The following is a 19,767-nucleotide window of genomic DNA, read 5'->3' as shown; positions in this document are numbered from 1 at the left end:
CTACCGCCGCCGCTCCAACCACTACCTCGTGCCGTCGAGTCGCTGTCGCCATCTCCGACATATCCACCAGCCGCTCGCCCACCTAACCATATAGGCGCGCCGTCTCGACTACTAGCCAAAAACCAGGCCATACCTTATATTAAAATCCCCAAAACTTATAATAAACTAAATAAATTACTTTAAAAAATGGAAGAAAGCTATACATTGGTCAATAGTTGGTATTTAACGAGTCCAATAAGTGTGTTACATTCAATTTAGAGTTCATATTGAAGAAATTCGATTGATTAAGTTGCTTAATTCTTGAGATCTAAAAGAGGATTAGGGTGAATGGACATTTTCTTGGTCTTAAGTGAATGGAAATTATTAGGTAAAATGTAATGAATTGAGTAAAATAAGTATTGCGAAAATAAATTACGTTTTTTAATTGTGTTTGTAATTTAAAGTGTTAAAACTCACAATTTTTAGTTATTGTTTTGAATATAATATATAAATATTAGTATTTTAATAAAAAAAATTGATTTCTCTTTAACCCAATAGGCCGACTAGTGTAAGTCGAGTTTTGACCCTAAATTAACATGTCATTTCGGGTTTGGGTCGAACGGGTGGAGATTTTGTGGTCTTGACTCTTGAAAAAACAGGTCGAGTTGGGTTTGTGGGTGAGGTCAGAATTCAACAGGTCTACTCATATACAATCAATTGTGAAACTAGGACTCAAAGTTATGAGACGATCAAAATAATAATATCATAAGGTAAAATATAAAAATATTAATTATTTTAATTAATACTAATTTCAAAATTTTCGATGTCAAGTGTCATTAGTCCTTACTAACACCCTTAGATCAGTCATTGCTTACAATATTGCTTTTTAGACCTGATAAACAGGTTAATCAGGTCGGATCATGTCTGCAAGGCTTAGGGTTGGATCAGATCAGGTTATTTTTGGGTGGGTTGTAATCAAGCAATTTGAGGCTAACAGTCACTATGAGATAATAAGCATTCGAGTCGGGTTGGGTAAAATCAAATCAATTCGGATTTTCGTCAAATATGAATCCTTCGTTTGGGCACAAATCAGATACAAACTAGTCTTAAACTCATGCAAATTGCACGGGTATGCTGTTTTGAATTTTGTTATTATAAAAATAGTATATACAATAAATTTTTATTATATGTTAAATAATTATCTCCTTTTAAAGTTAATTGTCTTAAAAAAAATAAAATTTTTAAATAAAGCAATAAAACTATGTACTTTTATTTAAATCAATTTTAAATTACAAATGTAATAATTGAGTTCTAAAGTCATATTTAAATTCTAGATTTATAATGTAACTAGGTAGTATCCCGCGCTTCGCGCGGCCTGTTTTAAAATCTTATTATTATAATTGAAGAAAAAATAATATAATTCATATATAACCTTTAATATTTTTACCTGTAAATAAAAATAAATTAATATTTTTTCTCAATTTTTTTTTTTTAGGTTTAAGTTCAGTGTTTTAAAATAAAATACATATAATTTTAATTAAAACTAATATTAAGTTATAGTTAATTACGCATGATCAACGTTTTACCAAAAAAAATTGTAACTGATCAAATATCACATTAATTAAAATAAAATTTATTCGAATAATGCAACAATCAACATTAAGGTATCAAATTATATGATTTCACGATACGTTATGTTCCAAATCAGTTAAAATATTTATTCAAAATGATGTGAATATAATTTTATTCAATTTTTAATTTTGTATGTATAACATTTGATATTTATGTATCAAACATATATGGCCCAAACTAAACTTATTCAAATGTTTTGGTTGTGTCTTACATGTGCTATATGTCAAACATATCTATCAGAAATTTTCATCTTTTGCTTTTTTAACAATTATATATAATGATGTTTAAGAGTTTACCGTAAATAAAATAGGTTGAATTTTCTCAAATATCATTTTTATAAGATAACATATAATATATTTAAATAAAAGTAATATCTAGTTAGTCATAACTAATGTTTTATTCTTGATGTATACATATTTAACTAAAGATATTAAAGGAAAATGTAATGTGTATTCTACTTTTTCATGTTGTTTATATAATAGGGTTTTTCTACATGATACCCTTGTATTTATTCGAATTCTATGTGATACCCCTCGCTTTTCAAAAATACCCGTGGTACCCCTAAACATGATAAAAACATCTTAAAATACCCAAAATGCTCTAATCCGCCTCTTTAAAATATTTAATTTATACATTTTTTATTGATTTTTTTGGCAATAATTTGTCATGTCATTAACATAAACATCGTCTACTCAATTGTAAACATATTTTCTTTACAAAATCTAACATATTAAAAACGTGATATTTAGTAGATTGGGTATTCTTAGAACATTTTACTAAACTTAGGGATACCACTTATATTTTCAAAAATATAGGGGCATCACGTAGAATGCGAAGAAACACGGGGTACCACGTAGAAAAACCCTAGATAATATTATATTACTTAATAATCATTACTTTTCTTTTAATTATTCAAACTTACTCGTGATCACTGTGTACATACATACTCGTTATCACAGTATTTAAACCTCTCAAAATCTCATATGTATTCATTTTGTCACAATATAATTTTTTCATTCTCACACTATAAAAACTTATATCTTAGTAGTTTTTTAAAAATTTTGTTTTTAATAAATACAATGGCTCTTCAAAATATATTTTTGTTAATAAAATTAATGGTCTAAGTTTTATAACTTTCTCAAAATGTTTTTTTTACGTAAATGTAAACCATTGTAAGATACTCACTTTAATCATCTCTACATATCAAAATATGTTAATAAATATAATGAAAATTATACTCGATTGAAAGCATTTTTCGCAATGAACGTTTTTATTTACAATTTACAATTTTTATCAAAATATTTTTTTAATAAATTTAGAATCAAATCAACGTAATTATTTAATGTAATTTTATAATAAAATTTATTAAATTATAATTAATATTTACTGAGATTTATGCTGCATTTATTATGTTCATATTAAATGATTAGCTGTAATAAATGCTTGTCATTAAGGCTGTATGGGACACGTGGCGCATCCACAACGTTTCAACCCAGTTTTATATATATATATATATATAAGATGATGCATTAGGGTCAGTTGGCCTTGTACTTGTTGTTGTACGATATATTCTTTTGTTAACTGCTTTATCTATCTACTCGGCGACTTAAAAAAAAACTGACTTGTATATCAATCAAAATTGTTCGAATATAAAATAACACAAAATTAAGAAATTCGATTGGGTCTAAATAATTGCAAACTCTAGCGCGGTTAAAATATAAATTTTGACCCGTGCATGTTTATAATGAATTTTTTGACCTATATTTCATTTAATGCCAATAGTTAATCTTGAGCTTTTAACTTAACTAACTAATTATGTTATTCCTATAAAAATTCACCGATTTTAAATATAAGAGTTATTCCTGTTAAAAAATCACTGATTTAACCTATAAGTTTTTATTTGTAAAAAGGTTGGACGTAAATGTACTATTTCTAATTTATTGTTTATAATTGGGATGTAATTTTTTTAGAATAACTAATTATATCACTCAACAAAATCACCACTGCTATATTTTCTTTATACTTTTAATATTTGGTGGAAATGTATTAAATTAGGATGTATTTTTTTGGTATTGCAAAGGATTTTTGTACTCCATATTTAACTTTGATTGTTATTAATATGTTAAATTATATATAATTATGAAATTTATTGAAATGTATAATACATACTAATAGACTATATTAACTCAATTAATCATGTATGTCCGTTTAAAACTGCAGTTAATTTTCAGATATATAATTATCCCACTTTAAAGTTACTCGGTTTAGTATTAAGGATGTCTTAATAATTATTCTGAAAATAACTTGCCCACTAACATCATGCTATTTCCCATTAAAATAAATCCCGAAAATAAAAAAAGTTGACTTTTTCACTCTCCTACTTTCATGCTTTGCTCGCCACATAGGATGTATGGTTGTTCCTTTAATAAAGAGGACTGGATTATTCGGACTAGCCGATTATACCAATTCTACTAGTAAGAGCAAGTCCAATGGTGAGCAATAACTTTCTAGCTTGGTAATTCCACATCATATTTCAAGCTACAACCCTTAAACCATTCCAATGGTAAGCTATAAGTTTCTAGCTTTGTTTTTGTTTAATAAATAAAAAATTAAGAATAAATTAGACCTAAATTTATTTAGCTAAATTTCTATTGGTTGATTTGTAATAGTGGGCTCATTCAAGCTACTAGCTTCATTAAGCTAGTTGCTTAAGGCAAGCCATTCTACATGGTCATCTCCAATGGTGTAGCTACTAGTTTACAATTTTAAGAAATTGCAAGCAAGTCCCTAAGCTACACCATTGGACTTGCTCTAAGAGTGTTAAAACACAAACTCTCATTTATGTAATCTCTCACATAATGCAAGTGAAGGAACAAGTAGGAAAACAGGTGTGAGAGTCTAAAACGTTACAAGCTTGCAATCGTCAAGGGAGACTTATGAAGTACTAAAGGCATAAACTTGGCACTTTACACGTGAGATGAAGAAATAGACCGGTGATACGGGGTGGCCAAAAGGCGAGAATCATACGAGTACAACACAAGTGGGCTCTAGTCACACACAAATACACACAATTGAGACGAACAGTTCACTCCAGTCTCTACGGAATAAAACACACTTGAAAATAGTCTATTGTGTGGAGTAAAAGAGGGGAAAAATGGAGGACGCCGGTAATACCCAAGAAACCGCTACTGTTACTCTTGAAGCTTTGAAGACTAAAATGGCTGATTTTGCTAGAGAAAGAGACTGGGATCAATTTCATAGCCCCAGGAATCTTCTTTTAGCCCTGGTATTTTCCAATTTACCCTCTTTTAATTTTTTTCCATTATTTCATTATTTTACTTGTCAATATATGATTTTATTTTATGTTTACATCTTTCTATCCATTTTCCTGTAATCTGGTGTGTTCATGTAGTTTGTTGAATTTTCTATGTTCAAGGTGTGTCTACTGTAAAGTTTGAATCTTTTTAATGAAACCCTTTTGAAAATCATGAAAATCAAGTTAAGCCCTAGAAGATCATCAAGGGTGAATTATCTTAGCATTTGTAATTTGTTTTTTATGTATTCACTCTGTTCCTCTGTCCCTATCATTTGTTTTTTTCCCTTATTCTTTGCAAGAGTTGTTTTAATCGAAGGTAAACAAATGACTGAGACGGAGGAAGTATTAAGTAATGATTTTGATGGGATTTGTCCACAAAGTTGGTTGCTTTTCTTGCATATTTGCATGAACATCAATTAAAGTTGGATGGAGATGAATTAGGGTGAAGGTTTGATACCCATTACATAAATTACTATGCTGTTAGTGTTATTATGGATGTAAAGTTTGTAACTTTTGTTTCTTGTATGAAGATCCAAAACAGAAATACTATGAAGAAGCCCTAAAATGGCAAATTTCTTTTGGTTCATCATACCATAATCAAGTAGACAAAAAAATGACAGGACCCAGAAGTACTGTTTGTAGCCCAAAAATTTCACTGTATTTTGTACCAAAAAGAAATAAATATGCGGCTGGGGTGTCAAGGAAACTATAACCCTAAATTTCACTGTTTTTGTACCAAAAAAAAGTCAAACATTCCTATAGTTATTTTGATTTACTTGGTGATGATTCAAGCATTAGAAATTTATGGTTTTTATAAAGAAGCCCGAAATTAATTCGAGTGAGCGTGGTGTGAAAATGCAGTATTAGTTACGAGTTACGATTATGATTACGGTCTATGTTACTCCGACTCTTCTAATTTCCTCGCGTACCCGTGTCCGACACTCGACACTTGGACATGGGTATGACTCTTGGACACCTCATTTTAGACCAAAATATGCATATTTTTCAAAAAAATAGCCGAGTCCGACACTTGAACACGCACCTGTGTCAGATACTTCTACACGAGTCTGAGTAACATAGATTACAGTATTGCTAAGTCATGGTATCTTGCAAATCTAATGTAACGGGTTGCAACCAATGTAGCAGTGATTTAGAATATGTTTATCAGAAGTGTCCTCTTTTCATTCTTCCCGTATACAATCTGGATGGTTTTTATGTTAGTAGCATTTGTCCTCTCTGACTTTTTTTTTTCACAAATACTCCCACCAAATCATTTGCGGGCTTTGTTTTAAAATAGTGGCAGCGCAATATTTTCAAGCTTCGGTTGCTTGAGCCGAAATACCATTATTGTTGCTTTTGCTATGTAACAAAAATTAAGCAACGGCAACCTGAAAATCATTAATACAATGCAAGTGAGTGTAAATTCACTACCTAAGTTATGTCTTATTTCCGATTGTTTACACTTTACATTATGAATTCCTGAGATCATGTCTGAACAGGACTTTTAGGGTTGTTATTGATCATCACCAGACACTAATGTCCATGATTAAGTGTTTGATTGAGATTGCTGATACGAGTTTAAGTTCACAGAACCTACTGGATTCAAATATAAAGAATGTTGACAACTTAGTCTACTTTTACACTTCCTTCTGAACAGATGATTCGCTTCTGGGTCATCACCTCTTATACGGTTATCATATGCATGCGCTTCTTTTTGCAGGTTGGTGAAGTGGGAGAACTGTCTGAGATATTTCAGTGGAAAGGGGAGGTACCGAGAGGGTTGCCAGGGTGGGGAGATGAAGAGAAGCAACACCTTGGAGAGGAGCTCTCAGATGTGCTTCTGTATCTTGTAAGACTCTCTGATATATGTGGTGTTGATCTTGGTAAAGCTGCTCTTAGGAAGCTTGAGCTTAATGCCCTTAAATATCCGGTTAATCTCGCGAAAGGCTCTTCTAAGAAGCGTACTCTCAACTCTCTAGATCAAAACTAGCGTTAATTATCATTTAGTATAATGATTAAGACAATCCTTAAGAATCTTAATTCTTTTGGTTCACCTCTAATGTGTCTATTTGGCATGCCAGCTTTCCTTGGCTTTGGTTTGTAGCTAGACTGACCAATTAAATGATCTTTAACTTTGTTTGGATAATTGTGTTATGTGGCCTTCTTTGTGTTTGGTATTATGAGACCAAGACTATGGCCTTTCTAGTGTATAATTGTACGAGTATGGTGGAATATCTTTGCTATTTCTTATTTTCTTTCCTGGATAAAATGGTTCGACTTTTGTGACGGCTAAATTATGCTCCATCCCATTCAATCATCTTAAGTAATCTTTTGCGTTTTTTTTTGGGGGTGTGAGGGGAGCCACAAGGGGGAATATGATGCTGCTGACGGGGGTTTAAACCCAGATCATGAGTATCACCCCTCGTAACTTTACCCGTTAAACTAGCTAACATCTTGAATCTTTTGCAAATTTGTGGGGACTCGAAAGTAATGGAAGTATACCAAATTCTCTTAGGTAGTGTTTTGAAATACGGAATTGATTTCATTTTCATGATTTCAATTGTAGAAATTGAAATGTTTGAATTCAATTCCAAATCCAATTCTAAAATTGCGTTTGGGAAACCCGTGGAATTGGAATTGGAATTGATTTTGGGCGAGACGGATATGGGTCGAGACCATTGGATGTTTTGTATTTGAAAAAATTGAATATTGTCTCGAAAAATATTTGCGATCGGAAAAAATTTCATAAATAAAAATATTGTGACGAACTTTGCGTCACAAAATAAAACATAATAGAAGTCATTGAATTGAAATGACTAGTATATGGTAGATATTTGAGAATCCCAAATTTTAACTAGCTTGGAATTGATAAGGAATTGAGTCAATTCCAATTCCAAATTCTAGGAGTTCCGAAACAATTCTAGAACTCTTTTAACATTTTACTGTTAAAGGTTTGATCCGTCTATACGTATAGACGGATAGTGTCCGTCTATAATAAGAATTTGTGATGGAAGATTATGGCAGTGGCATTTGAGATTGTCAGTTGTATTAGTGGCTAACTGGCTATTGTGCATGAGCTCAGGTTGATATTTAAAGATTTAGGGAATCCAAGCTGATAACGTGCAGTGAAGAAATCCTGAATGCAATTGTACAGTAGTAGTGTCAGATATCTGGTTGCATTTTTGTTGCCCTGGATTGTACCTTTATTTTATACTGTACTACTACTATGGCAATAGAATCTTTATTATTGCTGTATGACTTGATGTCTTTTTCCAAGGGATTTGTAGAATCTCCCCACCGCTCCTGTATCAAACAAAGGAGGGTTGAATCTACTTTCTCTTCTACCTTCTCCTCCAATAATCGCTTAAAATATTATATATCTTGTCTCTTCTACTTGCGTTCTGACCCTACCCAATATATATTAGATTAATCGATTGTGGAAGGGTAAAGGGAGAAGGTATGAGGAAGAAGGTGGATAACAATCTTCATCAAACTAGTTAACTTACTTAAAAAAGGCCATATCGGCATTAGCGTAAAACGGGTCAAATATATCCTAGTATATGGGTAGATGAGACAAAAGTTTGTCATTCCGTTGTAATTCTTTTTTTTTTTTTTTTTTTTTGAAAACCCATAGGGGTAATTATATTCCAATCAAATTTGCCTCCGTAGCTATATTTGGAGGAAAATCATCCACCTATTTATGCTGACACTTCAACCACGGAGTTACATGAACAAGTTCATGAGCTACTCTATTCAAAGTACGACGAACAAATGAAAAAACAACACTCTCAAATCTATGACATAAATCAAAAATATCAGCATAAACTACAAGCAATTCACTTTGGCCTTTCTTCTTTTTCCGCATATCTTTTATAACCAGCTCGCAATATCCTTCCACCTCCACGCGACGAATATCATTCCTCTCAGCTTCTTGGAGTCCATGAAGTACTGCCATTGCCTCCGCCATAGTCGGATGGAAAAGCTCCTTAGACCGGATCTTCAACCCTCATTCCATCATTCCGTCTTCACCTCTGCACACTGCACCCCAGCTGGACCCAATACCCGACTTAATTCCCGCATCAACGTTGATTTTCTTCACACCCCTCCTTGGCCTTGACCACCTAATTTCGTCCATCACCTCTATTTCGTCTCTCCCCTCCGTATTAACTTCCCTCATCTCCCACAGTAATTCCCTTACCCTCTCCGCGACCTTTTCGACCCTCCATTCTCCATCATCAAACAAAGCTTTATTCATTCTCTCCCAAACCGCCCAACACCCCGTCATAATCTCCACCCACTCACTCTCCCCTACTACCGTCACTACCCATTCCACCCACTCCTTCACCCTTTCGAATCGTGCCGTCCCCATCATCCGCAATCCCAACCCCTTCCAAACCCCCTTCACCCAACCACACCCTTGAACAACATAAAGGCACGTTTCCACCTCATAGCAACACCGAGGGCACATTTCATCAATCGACTCAACTCGTTTGGATAGGTTTTTCCTCGTCGCTAATGCATCATTACAAAGCTGCCAAAAAAACACCTTAATATGTGGCAAGACCGGGGCATTCCATATACGATTCCATAATAACTTGTCTTTAGCAATATCAGACGATCCAGCTATATCAATCTCATCCGTTGTCTATAATTGATACGCAGAGCGCATCGAATATATCCCATCTCTTTCAGCTTCCCAACACCACTCATCCGGAGGCTTCAAAGACTAATCCTAATATTCATAATTCGTTCGTACTCAAAAGGAAGGAACAACGATCTTACCTTCTCCTCGTCCCAGCGTCCTCCTGCTACCTCCATTAATTCAGCAAACACATATCCTCCGACACTCCACCTCTAGGTGAAATAACGCGCCATGTTTGAGCACCTGGCAACCACGGGTCCCTCCAAACACGTGTTGTTAACCATCCCTGAATCGCTTTCTAATCCCACAGTTTATGTGACACCCCCATACTCCAAGTGCCTTACCAGGACAACTTAGGTATAGGAACGTCACCATCTCGGTTACCCGAGGCAATGATAATCATAAAACAATGAAGAAACATAACTTAAAAGTAAAATACGGTTTAAGTGATTACATGTTCAAACCCAAAACTGTTAACTGAAATACAACAACTCCAAAACTGTCTACTAACAAAACTGACACAACTAAAAGACATCGTCGACACGAAAGACTCTTCTAATCGCCACGTGATGACTCATCCCGCCTAGCCCAAATACATCATATCAAACTCCTTTCAACAACTGCTCACCATCCCCGAATGGATCACCACAGTTTTTCAAAACAAACAACGGGGTCAGTACTACTTACACGATACAAACCACAATAAAACAAATGCCAAACAACTCAATCAACACATCAATCTCCAGTCTCCATAATCAATCTCCACACAACTGACTACACACTAAAGTGTGTAGTCCTGCCAGAGTACCCATCGCAACAAGTACTCCACACCGCCAGTGGGGGACCGCAGCCGTACCCACCAAATCCCCGCTCATCAACCACTGAGCGAATAACCCAAGTTTCCTTAATGTGCACATCCCTCTTGTGGCGGGTTCCACAGGAGGCGAACCAAGGGCGTGAAGCCACTCCCGCAAGTGACTCCACTAAGCCAGGGACGCGCCTCGAATATCACAGACAGTTATACAACAACAATCAACAATATAACCAACAACCGTCACAATCACCAGCAATATAATTAATCAACGATCACAATACAACCACCACACACATCATGTAACTAATACTAAGTAGGGAAACCCTACCAGGAAAGAAATCACGAAATCAGACGATCTAAGCAGCTATTCAGAATCTCTCATCAACAAAGCCTCCTCTTATACATACATACATATAATTACTACCTTAACCACATAATCATAAAAACCCTCAAATCCCCAAATTAGGGTTTAACCAACATTAACCAAATGACATAAAACGGTATGTAGAACTTACCCACGACACAAGGATCTCAAAGGTATAAAAAACAATGCAAACCGACACCTCTAGCTCCGGATTTGCTAATAATGCGAAGGAACAAGACAACGTAACTTGCAAACTTCTCTTGACTGTTATTAGGTTTTGTAAAAGTGTTTTAAAGAAGATGACGGAACTTAATTTATATTAATCCGCATTATTAACAAACCCGTCGCACATAACCCGTAAACCGACTTACTCGATCGAGTAAGTCACTTACTCGATCGAGTGCCCCTTACTCGATCGAGTGTCAAGCTTACTCGATCGAGTACCCTACAGGCAGAACACTGTTTTGCATAAAATCCAACTTACTCGACAGAGTAAGCCCCACTCGATAGAGTACCCCAAGACACATAAAATCGTAGTATTACAGTCTTCCCTCCTTAAAAAGAACTTCGTCCCCGAAGTTCAAACCACAACCAAAAAGGAAACACACTAACATCCTCCCGACACAAAAACATAAACCAAAACTCGACATAAAACTCCAAGACATACTTCCCAAACCGAACTCAACCCGACTCAAACAACTACTAACTATATGAAAACCAACATCAAACATGTAAAAACTCTTCGCGACCATCTCCTACCCCCCTAAAAGAAACAAGGTTACGTCCCCGTAATCATACATACCTGATCAAAAAGAGACGGGTACCACTCCCTCATAGCCTCTTCCGCCTCCCATGTAGCCTCCTCAACCTCATGATTAGACCACCGAACCTTAAGCAACACAGTCTCACCATGTCTAGTTTTCCTAACCTTTCGATCAAGAATCTGTTTAGGCACCTCAAGATAAGACAAGGACTCATCCAGCTCTATGTTCTCTACCTCTAACACATGTGACAGATCACTAACATACTTCCGCAGCTGAGATACATGAAACACATTATGTACTCTATCCAAAGCAGACGGTAAAGCCAACCGATAAGCAACCTCACCCACACGGTCTAAGATCTCATACGGTCCTATGAACTTCTGGCTCAGCTTCCCTTTCTTACCAAATCTCATGACCCCACGCATAGGAGACACTTTCAAAAGAACCTTGTCCCCAACCTGAAACTCTATATCCCGGCGATGTAGATCTGCATAACTCTTTTGTCGATCCTGGGCCGCCCTCATCCTCTGTCTGCTCAGCTTAATCTGTTCCACCATCTCATGTACCATCTCTGGTCCTAAAACCTCTGCCTCAGCACTATCGTCCCAACAAATCGGACTCCTACACCTCCTCCCATATAAAGCCTCAAATGGCGCCATGCCAATACTGGTGAGATAACTGCTGTTGTAAGAAAACTCAATCAAATCTAACCTCTGTTCCCAGCTACCACCAAAATCCATAACACAAGCTCGCAACATATCTTCTAGAGTCTTGATGGTCCTCTCCGTCTGGCCATCTGTCGCAGGATGAAATGTTGTACTCATCTTTAAGGTAGTTCCCAAAGATTCCTGCAACTCTTTCCAAAACCGTGAGATGAATCTCGAATCTCTATCAGACACTATATCTTTAGGCACCCCATGCAATCTAACCACGTTCTTCCGATAAGCCATAGCTAACTGTGTCTTAGTCCATGTATCTTTCATTGGCACAAAATGAGCTGACTTGGTCAGTCGATCCACTATAACCCAGATCATATTGTTACCCTGTTGACTCTTCGGTAAACCCGCAATAAAATCCATAGAAATGGACTCTCACTTCCACTCAGGTAGCTCAAGACTGAATCTTACCTTGTGGTCGACGCTGCTCCCCTTTCACACTCTGACATGTCAAACAACGAGCCACGAACTCCGCTTTTTCTTTCTTCATCCCAGGCCACCAGAAAGTCTTCTTCAAATCCTTGCATAGCTTGTCACCGCCTGGATGTACCGAGTATGGTGTGCAATGAGCCTCTGTCATGATCATTTTTTTCAACTCCTCATCATTAGGAACACACCACCTCCCATCAAATCGCACACTACCATCTGTATGAATAGAAAATCTAGACACTGTCCCTTTCTCTACTCCAGCTCTCCACTCCACAATATTGGGATCCAACTCCTGTTTATTGTGAATATCATCATAAAGGTCAGGCTACACTGCCAAATCTCCCTTAGCATCCCCTTTCTGGATCATATGTATCTCGAACTTCCCCACCTCATCTCTCAATCTCATCAAGGATCTAGCTGTGCATAAAGAATGCACACTCTTCCTGCTCAAAGCATCTGCAACCATATTGGCTTTCTCTTCATGGTATATAATATCCATGTCATAGTCACCAATCAGCTCCATCCACCTCCTCTGTCTCATGTTCAACTCCTTTTGAGTGAAGATGTACTTGAGACTCTTGTGATCTGAAAATACCTTAAAGGTCGCCCCATAAAGGTAATGTCTCCAAATGAGAGCAAACACAACTGCACCCAACTCTAGGTCATGAGTAGGGTAGTTCTCCTCATAAGGCTTTAATTGCCTAGAAGCATAGGCAATCACTTTCCCATTCTACATCAACACATATCCCAACCCATTCTTTGAAGCATCCGTATACACCTCAAAGTTCTCACTCCCTTCAGGTAATGCTAAGATTGGAGATGTGGTCAAATGCTCCTTTAATGTTTAAAACGCCGTCTCACAACTTTTATCCCAGCGAAACATGTTCTTTTTCCTCATCAAAGCTGTCATAGGTCTAGCAATCTTGGAGAAATCTTTCACGACCGTCGATAATATCCTGCTAAACCCAAGAAACTCCTGATCTCAGCCACATTCTTTGGTGCTTCCCACTTTGTAACTGCTTCAATCTTTGCAGGATCCACAACTACCCCTTTCTTTGAAATCACATGTCCCAGAAAAGCAACTTCCTCTAACCAGAACTCACACTTGGACAACTTTGCATACAACTGATGTTCCCTCAAGGTCTGCAACACAACCCTCAGATGCTCCTCATGCTCCTCCTTAGTCTTAGAAAAGACTAAGACATCATCTATGAAAACCACCACAAACTTATCCAAGAACTGACTGAAGACGCGGTTCATCAAATCCATAAACACATCAGGTGCATTAGATAACCCAAACGGCATCACCACATGCTCATAATGACCATACCTCGACGTGTAAGCTGTCTTTGGTACGTCCTCCTCTCTAATCTTCACCTGATGGTAACCCGACCTCAAATCAATCTTAGAAAAGACTGATGCACCACTCAACTGATCAAACAAATCATCTATCCTTGGCAAAGGATACTTGTTCTTCACCACACTCCGTTCAGCTCCCTATAGTCGATGCACAACCTCAGGCTCCCATCTTTCTTCTTCACAAACAGAACGGATGCTCCCCATGGTGATACGCTAGGTCTAATGTATCCCCTCTCAATCAGATCATCCAACTGCTTCCTTAGCTCCTCCAACTCCTTAGGACCCATACGGTACGATGCCTTAGAGATTAGCCCCGTCCCCGGTTTCAGCTCAACACTGAAATCTATCTCCCTCTTTGGTGGCAACCCCGGAATCTCCTTTGGAAAGACATATGAAAACTCTCCTGCCACTGGTATCTGCTCAACTATCGGATCCTCTACTCTATGATCCCTCACATGGCACAAGATCAACGGGCACCCCTTCCTCGGGTAAGACTTCAAGGTCACTGCTACAATCAACTTAACTTTGGGTTTGACAACAAACCCACGATAAGACACACTAATCCCCTTAGGACCTCTGAGAGAAACCTTCTTTTAATGACAATCTATGTTAGCCTTGTACTTTCCCAACCAATCCATCCCGACTATCATCTCAAAACCGTCTGAAGGAAACTGCAACAAGTCTACAGGTAGATCAACTTGCCCAACTATCATGAACACACCTCTATACAACCTCCCACAAGATACAGACTCACCCATAGGTATAAAAACTTCCTCCCTTACAGACTCATACTCACTCAAACCCAACTGTTTAACATGACTCGATGATACAAACGACTGTGACGCTCCCAAATCAAACAAAACAAAGGTATAAACACCATTAACAAGAAATGTACCGGTGATAACGTGAGCATCGTCCTCAGCTGCTTTCTTCTCCATCATAAACAGCTTGTCACTGTTCTTCTACCCACCTCCCTAGACAGTACCAGCTGAGGTAGTCTGTTTAGCAGCCGACCCCTGGTTGTTGTTGGTGTTCGTAGCCGGTCTCTGATAAGAATTACCGCCATTGCGGTTACCCCCACCGTTGTTGTTCTGACCTCCCCTGTTATTCCATGACCCAGCCGGCTTGTTACTAGCATAACTCTGTGTAGGACCCTGTGAAAAGCTCCCCTGTGACGGTCTCTGGAAGCCCCCACTCACCGCACTGGTGCACTCAGGTCTCTTGTGGCCCACACCGCCACAGTCATAGCAGGTCATACCCCAACTACCACCACCACTACCACGACCACGCCCATATGAAGCCCCAACACTAAACCCCGAGCCCGATGAATATGCTCTCACCTGAGTATGGTTACTCTTCTTATAGTTGGACTTGCCACCACCCTCGCTCTCATCCTTCCTCTTCTCAGCACCCCTCTCCTTGGTCATCTCAACCAACCTCTCAGCTCACCCAGCTCGCTCATAGACTTCCTTTACATCTGTAAGGACTCCCACCGGTAGCTTCTCCAAGATCTTGGGGGTCAACCCCTTCTTAAACCTCAAAGCTAAGTTCTCCTCACTCAGCCTCATATCCTCAACATATCTGGACTTCTTATTAAACTTACGGTAGTACTCAGCCACCGTCATATCGAATGTCATCTTAAAATCATCAAACTCTTCCCTCAACTAACTCCTCACATGTTTCGGCACGAACTCACGTCTCATAGCTTTCCTGAACTCATCCCAAGGTATTGCAAGTAGCCCCTGCTTCATATACATCTCCCTAGCACCCACCTTAACCTTATCCCACCACTCACCGGCCGCTTCCCTCAAGTAGAACGCAGCTTGTTCCACTTTCAACTCATCCGGGCAATGAACTAACTCCAGAATATTCTCCATCTCCTTATGCCAATTATCCAGCGGAATTGGCGCCCCAGTTCCGTTATACTCTTTAGGGTTCAACCTAGCTATATGAATGCTGATTTTGGAGTGATCAGCGTCCTTATCCTTCCCCACTCTTTTCAAAGCTTCCGTAAGAGCATCTTGGTGCTCCAACATCTTTACTATGTCGTCCACGGTCATATTCTCAGCTCTAGCATACAGGGCAGTTCTTTTCGGCGGCATCTTGTAACTATATAAGAAAAGGTAGATATAAACACATATCCCAAACCTCAAAACATGCATACGACCTGTATAAGACCCACTCGATCGAGCCCCTACACCTACTCGATCGAGTTGAGGTCACTCGATCGAGTTGCCCCACGTACTCGATCGAGTACCTCGACTCCAGAACCTGATCAAGAAACTCCCCAAAACACACTCGATCGAGCTGACTAGCCACTCGATCAAGCTTACCCCACTCAATCGAGTGCCCCTACCTACTCGATCGAGCACCCAAAAGCCTGCTTCTGCCCAGAAAACACAAAACTACCTACTCGATCAAGTCAAACCCACTCGATCGAGCCTCTCACCTACTCGATCGAGTGCCCCCCCACTCGATCGAGTCATGCAGACTCGTATACCTACCCGCATGCTTATCTTTCTTTCCCAACTTTATATATAACTTTTTCACTACCAACATAGTAACAACAACAGTTCATATGTATATACGCAGCTCTTTATATACTTAACATCATAACTTGGTTCCATATCACTAATATACCACATTATAAAACAAACAACATGCTTTCATTCACCCAACATGCAAATCACATATCTATCAACTTTTATTCTATATCTCTTATCCTCCACATTCACACATCCACCGATTCACACCACATGTTACTATATAGATACTCAAACAAGACAATAACACATACGATCCTGACACGTATCCCTGTGGACAGCGGGCCGCCCACGGGGGCGCTTGGATGAAGGGGCTCGAAAACAAGCGTTTGCATTTCGTATGGAGTCGCCACCAATTTTTATGGGAAATTGGAACCGTTCGAATACCTCGTGTCATGTCAAGACACAAAGTAGTGACATGAACACTAAGCAATCGTTACCCTTAGCATTCTATGTCTAGAATGACTCTCGTGGATGCCAATGAACACGGGTGCTCACGGAGATCTGGAGTAAGGGGTGAGGGTACGTATTAGGAAGCTCTTTTGATCGAACACCTAATCCCGCCCGCCTCGATAGCGGCCTCTACTAATGATTAGGGATATCATTCATACTCGATATATCGTCGGTTATATGCATGCAATGCAACACCCAAGTTTTAATCCTAACATGTGAGAATTTAACTAGGTCGGTGAACAATTAGTTTAGGCATACAATTATGTCAAAGTAGGATTTAGATTCATTTACATATGAAGACATACAAATGATAGGATAAAAGAAATACAATGACTATAAATTACAATAATTACAACGGATTAGGCGATTTATGTCGAAAATACCTTTAAAACGGATAATTGAGAAAAAAGAATGAAAGAATAAAAAGAAGTAAATTAACGAACAGGGACGACGTGATGATAATACGGGTAATAGTTAGTTAATACGCTTACTAATTAAACTAGGTCAAGGCGAGAAAAGGAGTTCGAGGGACAAATTCACCACGAACAGCGCAAGCAGACATCGCGCCCTTTGGAAGAGGCGCGCTTGCGATTGCGCGTCTGTTCCAAGGGTGAGTTCTACAGGCGTGAAGCCGAACTATGCAAATCGTTAATATTAATTGGTAAATTTAAAGATTGATTATGATGATTGACTCGGGTGAAAGTGATTTAATGCATTAATTACATATGAATTAGGTCGTAAAAACAGTAAAACATGAATGAGGCGGAATTAAACGGATTAACTATGTGAAGGGTCGATGTTAATTAATGATTAAACTAACTAACTAAACGAACTAGACTAAACATGATGAATTGAGGACGAATTAGTGATGAACAATAAATAAACAGATGCAAATTTATCAACAACGAATCCCAGAAACTCAATATGAACGAATTGAATCTCTAAAACCCGAAACTCGAATTTAATGACGAAAACCCGCGAATATGAATTATAAGGGATTTAAGTCGGACTTGAGGACTAATTAAGCATGAATGATGAATTATATACAACATACATATGATTTATAAATTACCGTGATGAAGAATTAAAGAACAAAACAAAAGGAATAATTTTGGTACGAATTACAGAGGACGGAGGAAGAAGAAAAGAAGCAGGAACTGCGGCAGCCTCACGAAGAGGCGCAGCAGGTGCTGCGCTTCTTTGAAGAGGCGCAGCAGTTGCTGCGTCTTTTCTCGACGTCTGTCTACTGGAAATCCGCAAAAACAGACTTTAAAGCACGGTTTTAGAAATCGGTTTTAACGAGGTACTTCCGACATAAACCTTACAATTGTTATACGATAAATACAATAAATAAAAGGAATTATACACCCTCAGACTTACATGTTGACGGAACGAGAAGAACTAAGAAGATCGATTAGTGATGCTCGACGCGAATGCAAGGAAAGAGTGCCCTCGTAAGAGGAAAACGATTTAAACAGATTGATTAATTAAGATTGATTGAGTGTAGTGGTCAAATTGGTCGGTCATGCAACGGAGAGGCTGGTACCCGGAAAGATCCGAGCTTACGTGGTCGGAAGTCCAAGCACGTAGGCGCCAATTAGTAAGAACGAAGTCTAGAATGCAAAGGGAGAAGAGAAGGGCGGACACTCGCGTGAGAAATATGAGGAACGAAAGCTCCTATTTATACTAATCACGTGAAGGAATAGGGTTTCGGAGACTCTTTGGAAGTGAATCTCGGAAAGATATAAAAAAGATACGTAAATCATGCAAAGAAGGGCCTGGGAAGAGGCGCGGCACCCACACGTCTCTTGGAAGAGGCGCAAAGACTTTCTTTGCGTCTGTTCCCAGGAGGTTTCCTCCTTCTTAAGAAAGATTTCCGTGTTTAAGTTATGGTAGGACGGATTTAATTCGATTATCTTTTGAATATTACGGGATATTGTTTGCCAAAAGATAAAATTTTGATAAATATGGAATAGAAATATCCGGAACATTCCAACATTCGACTCGGGATTTAACAACTATCGAAAAATGGAGACGGTTTTTGACCCGGACTCCGAATGTACTCTAATTACTGCCAAAACGACCGTATCGGCACGTAGATGACAACTAAGAGGTTGACATTTAATATTTGAGCAATCACTTGACGATAATCTTACGAACTGTCACTAATCGTCCCGCGAATCAAACATGCGGCCCAATCATCACCGGGTGGTTTGCGAGGGGTGCAGAAACGAGGTGTCTACAGAGCCCCCACTTTGACTGAGGCTTGGACAAGGCGAAAGTCAAAGTATAGCCATCAGGTCAATCGAAGATTACAACCTGACGACTATGGCGACGCGAGGCGGCTCAAGGGGTCTGAGCCAAGGACCTGTCGTCGGGAACATTTTAGAGTCTGTCGACTATCGGGGAGGGTCGTTTAAAGTCCATTAGACTACGTAAGGAGGCTCGCCAGCCATAAGAAGAGATCATACCTGAGACTTAATCGAACTTCGCGGGGAATAAGAGATATTGAAAACAGCAGGACGTCGGTAGAAACTGCTGGGGGAATCCGCTTGCGTCGGTCTCAAGCGAACTCTTGTTGAAATTTGGAAGTTGAATCTGCTTGCGTCGGTCTCAAGCGAACTCTTGTTGGGGGAACATATCGACGACTAGGGACATCTTGATCGTCGTAGGGGAACCCTCGAATGAGCAAAGATCTTGCAAAATACTACTCGCTACTGGTAAAATGATTGAGCAATATCAGAAATATCATGCTG

General features: G+C 38.5%; 2 protein-coding genes across 2 annotated transcripts; one reads left to right on the top strand and one right to left on the bottom strand.

Annotated features, from left to right (window-relative positions):
* Window positions 1–4,675: 4,675 nt before the first annotated feature.
* On the top strand, window positions 4,676–7,221 carry LOC141657380 (uncharacterized). Its single transcript, XM_074464589.1, has 2 exons — window positions 4,676–4,897; window positions 6,648–7,221. The coding sequence occupies exons 1-2, from the start codon at window positions 4,766–4,768 to the stop codon at window positions 6,915–6,917; spliced, it is 402 nt and encodes a 133-aa protein (XP_074320690.1). The 5' UTR covers window positions 4,676–4,765; the 3' UTR covers window positions 6,918–7,221.
* Window positions 7,222–8,933: 1,712 nt separating this feature from the next.
* LOC141655341 (uncharacterized) lies at window positions 8,934–9,745 on the bottom strand. Its single transcript, XM_074462426.1, has 2 exons — window positions 9,710–9,745; window positions 8,934–9,572 (listed from the first exon to the last, which is right to left on the bottom strand). The coding sequence occupies exons 1-2, from the start codon at window positions 9,743–9,745 to the stop codon at window positions 8,934–8,936; spliced, it is 675 nt and encodes a 224-aa protein (XP_074318527.1).
* Between the last annotated feature and the right edge of the window lie 10,022 nt (window positions 9,746–19,767).

Source organism: Silene latifolia, chromosome 5 (assembly GCF_048544455.1).
Source record: "Silene latifolia isolate original U9 population chromosome 5, ASM4854445v1, whole genome shotgun sequence".
Classification (NCBI taxonomy): Eukaryota; Viridiplantae; Streptophyta; class Magnoliopsida; order Caryophyllales; family Caryophyllaceae; genus Silene; species Silene latifolia.
This window is presented reverse-complemented; position numbering and strand designations above follow the sequence as displayed.

Coding starts and splice junctions, on each gene's coding strand:
- LOC141655341 (XM_074462426.1), bottom strand. CDS start 9,745: ATGGAGGTAGCAGGAGGACGCTGGGACGAGGAGAAG. Junction 9,573..9,709: donor GACGCTGGGACGAGGAGAAG/GTAAGATCGTTG, acceptor TATCAATTATAG/ACAACGGATGAGATTGATAT.
- LOC141657380 (XM_074464589.1), top strand. CDS start 4,766: ATGGAGGACGCCGGTAATACCCAAGAAACCGCTACTGTTACTCTTGAA. Junction 4,898..6,647: donor GGAATCTTCTTTTAGCCCTG/GTATTTTCCAAT, acceptor TTCTTTTTGCAG/GTTGGTGAAGTGGGAGAACT.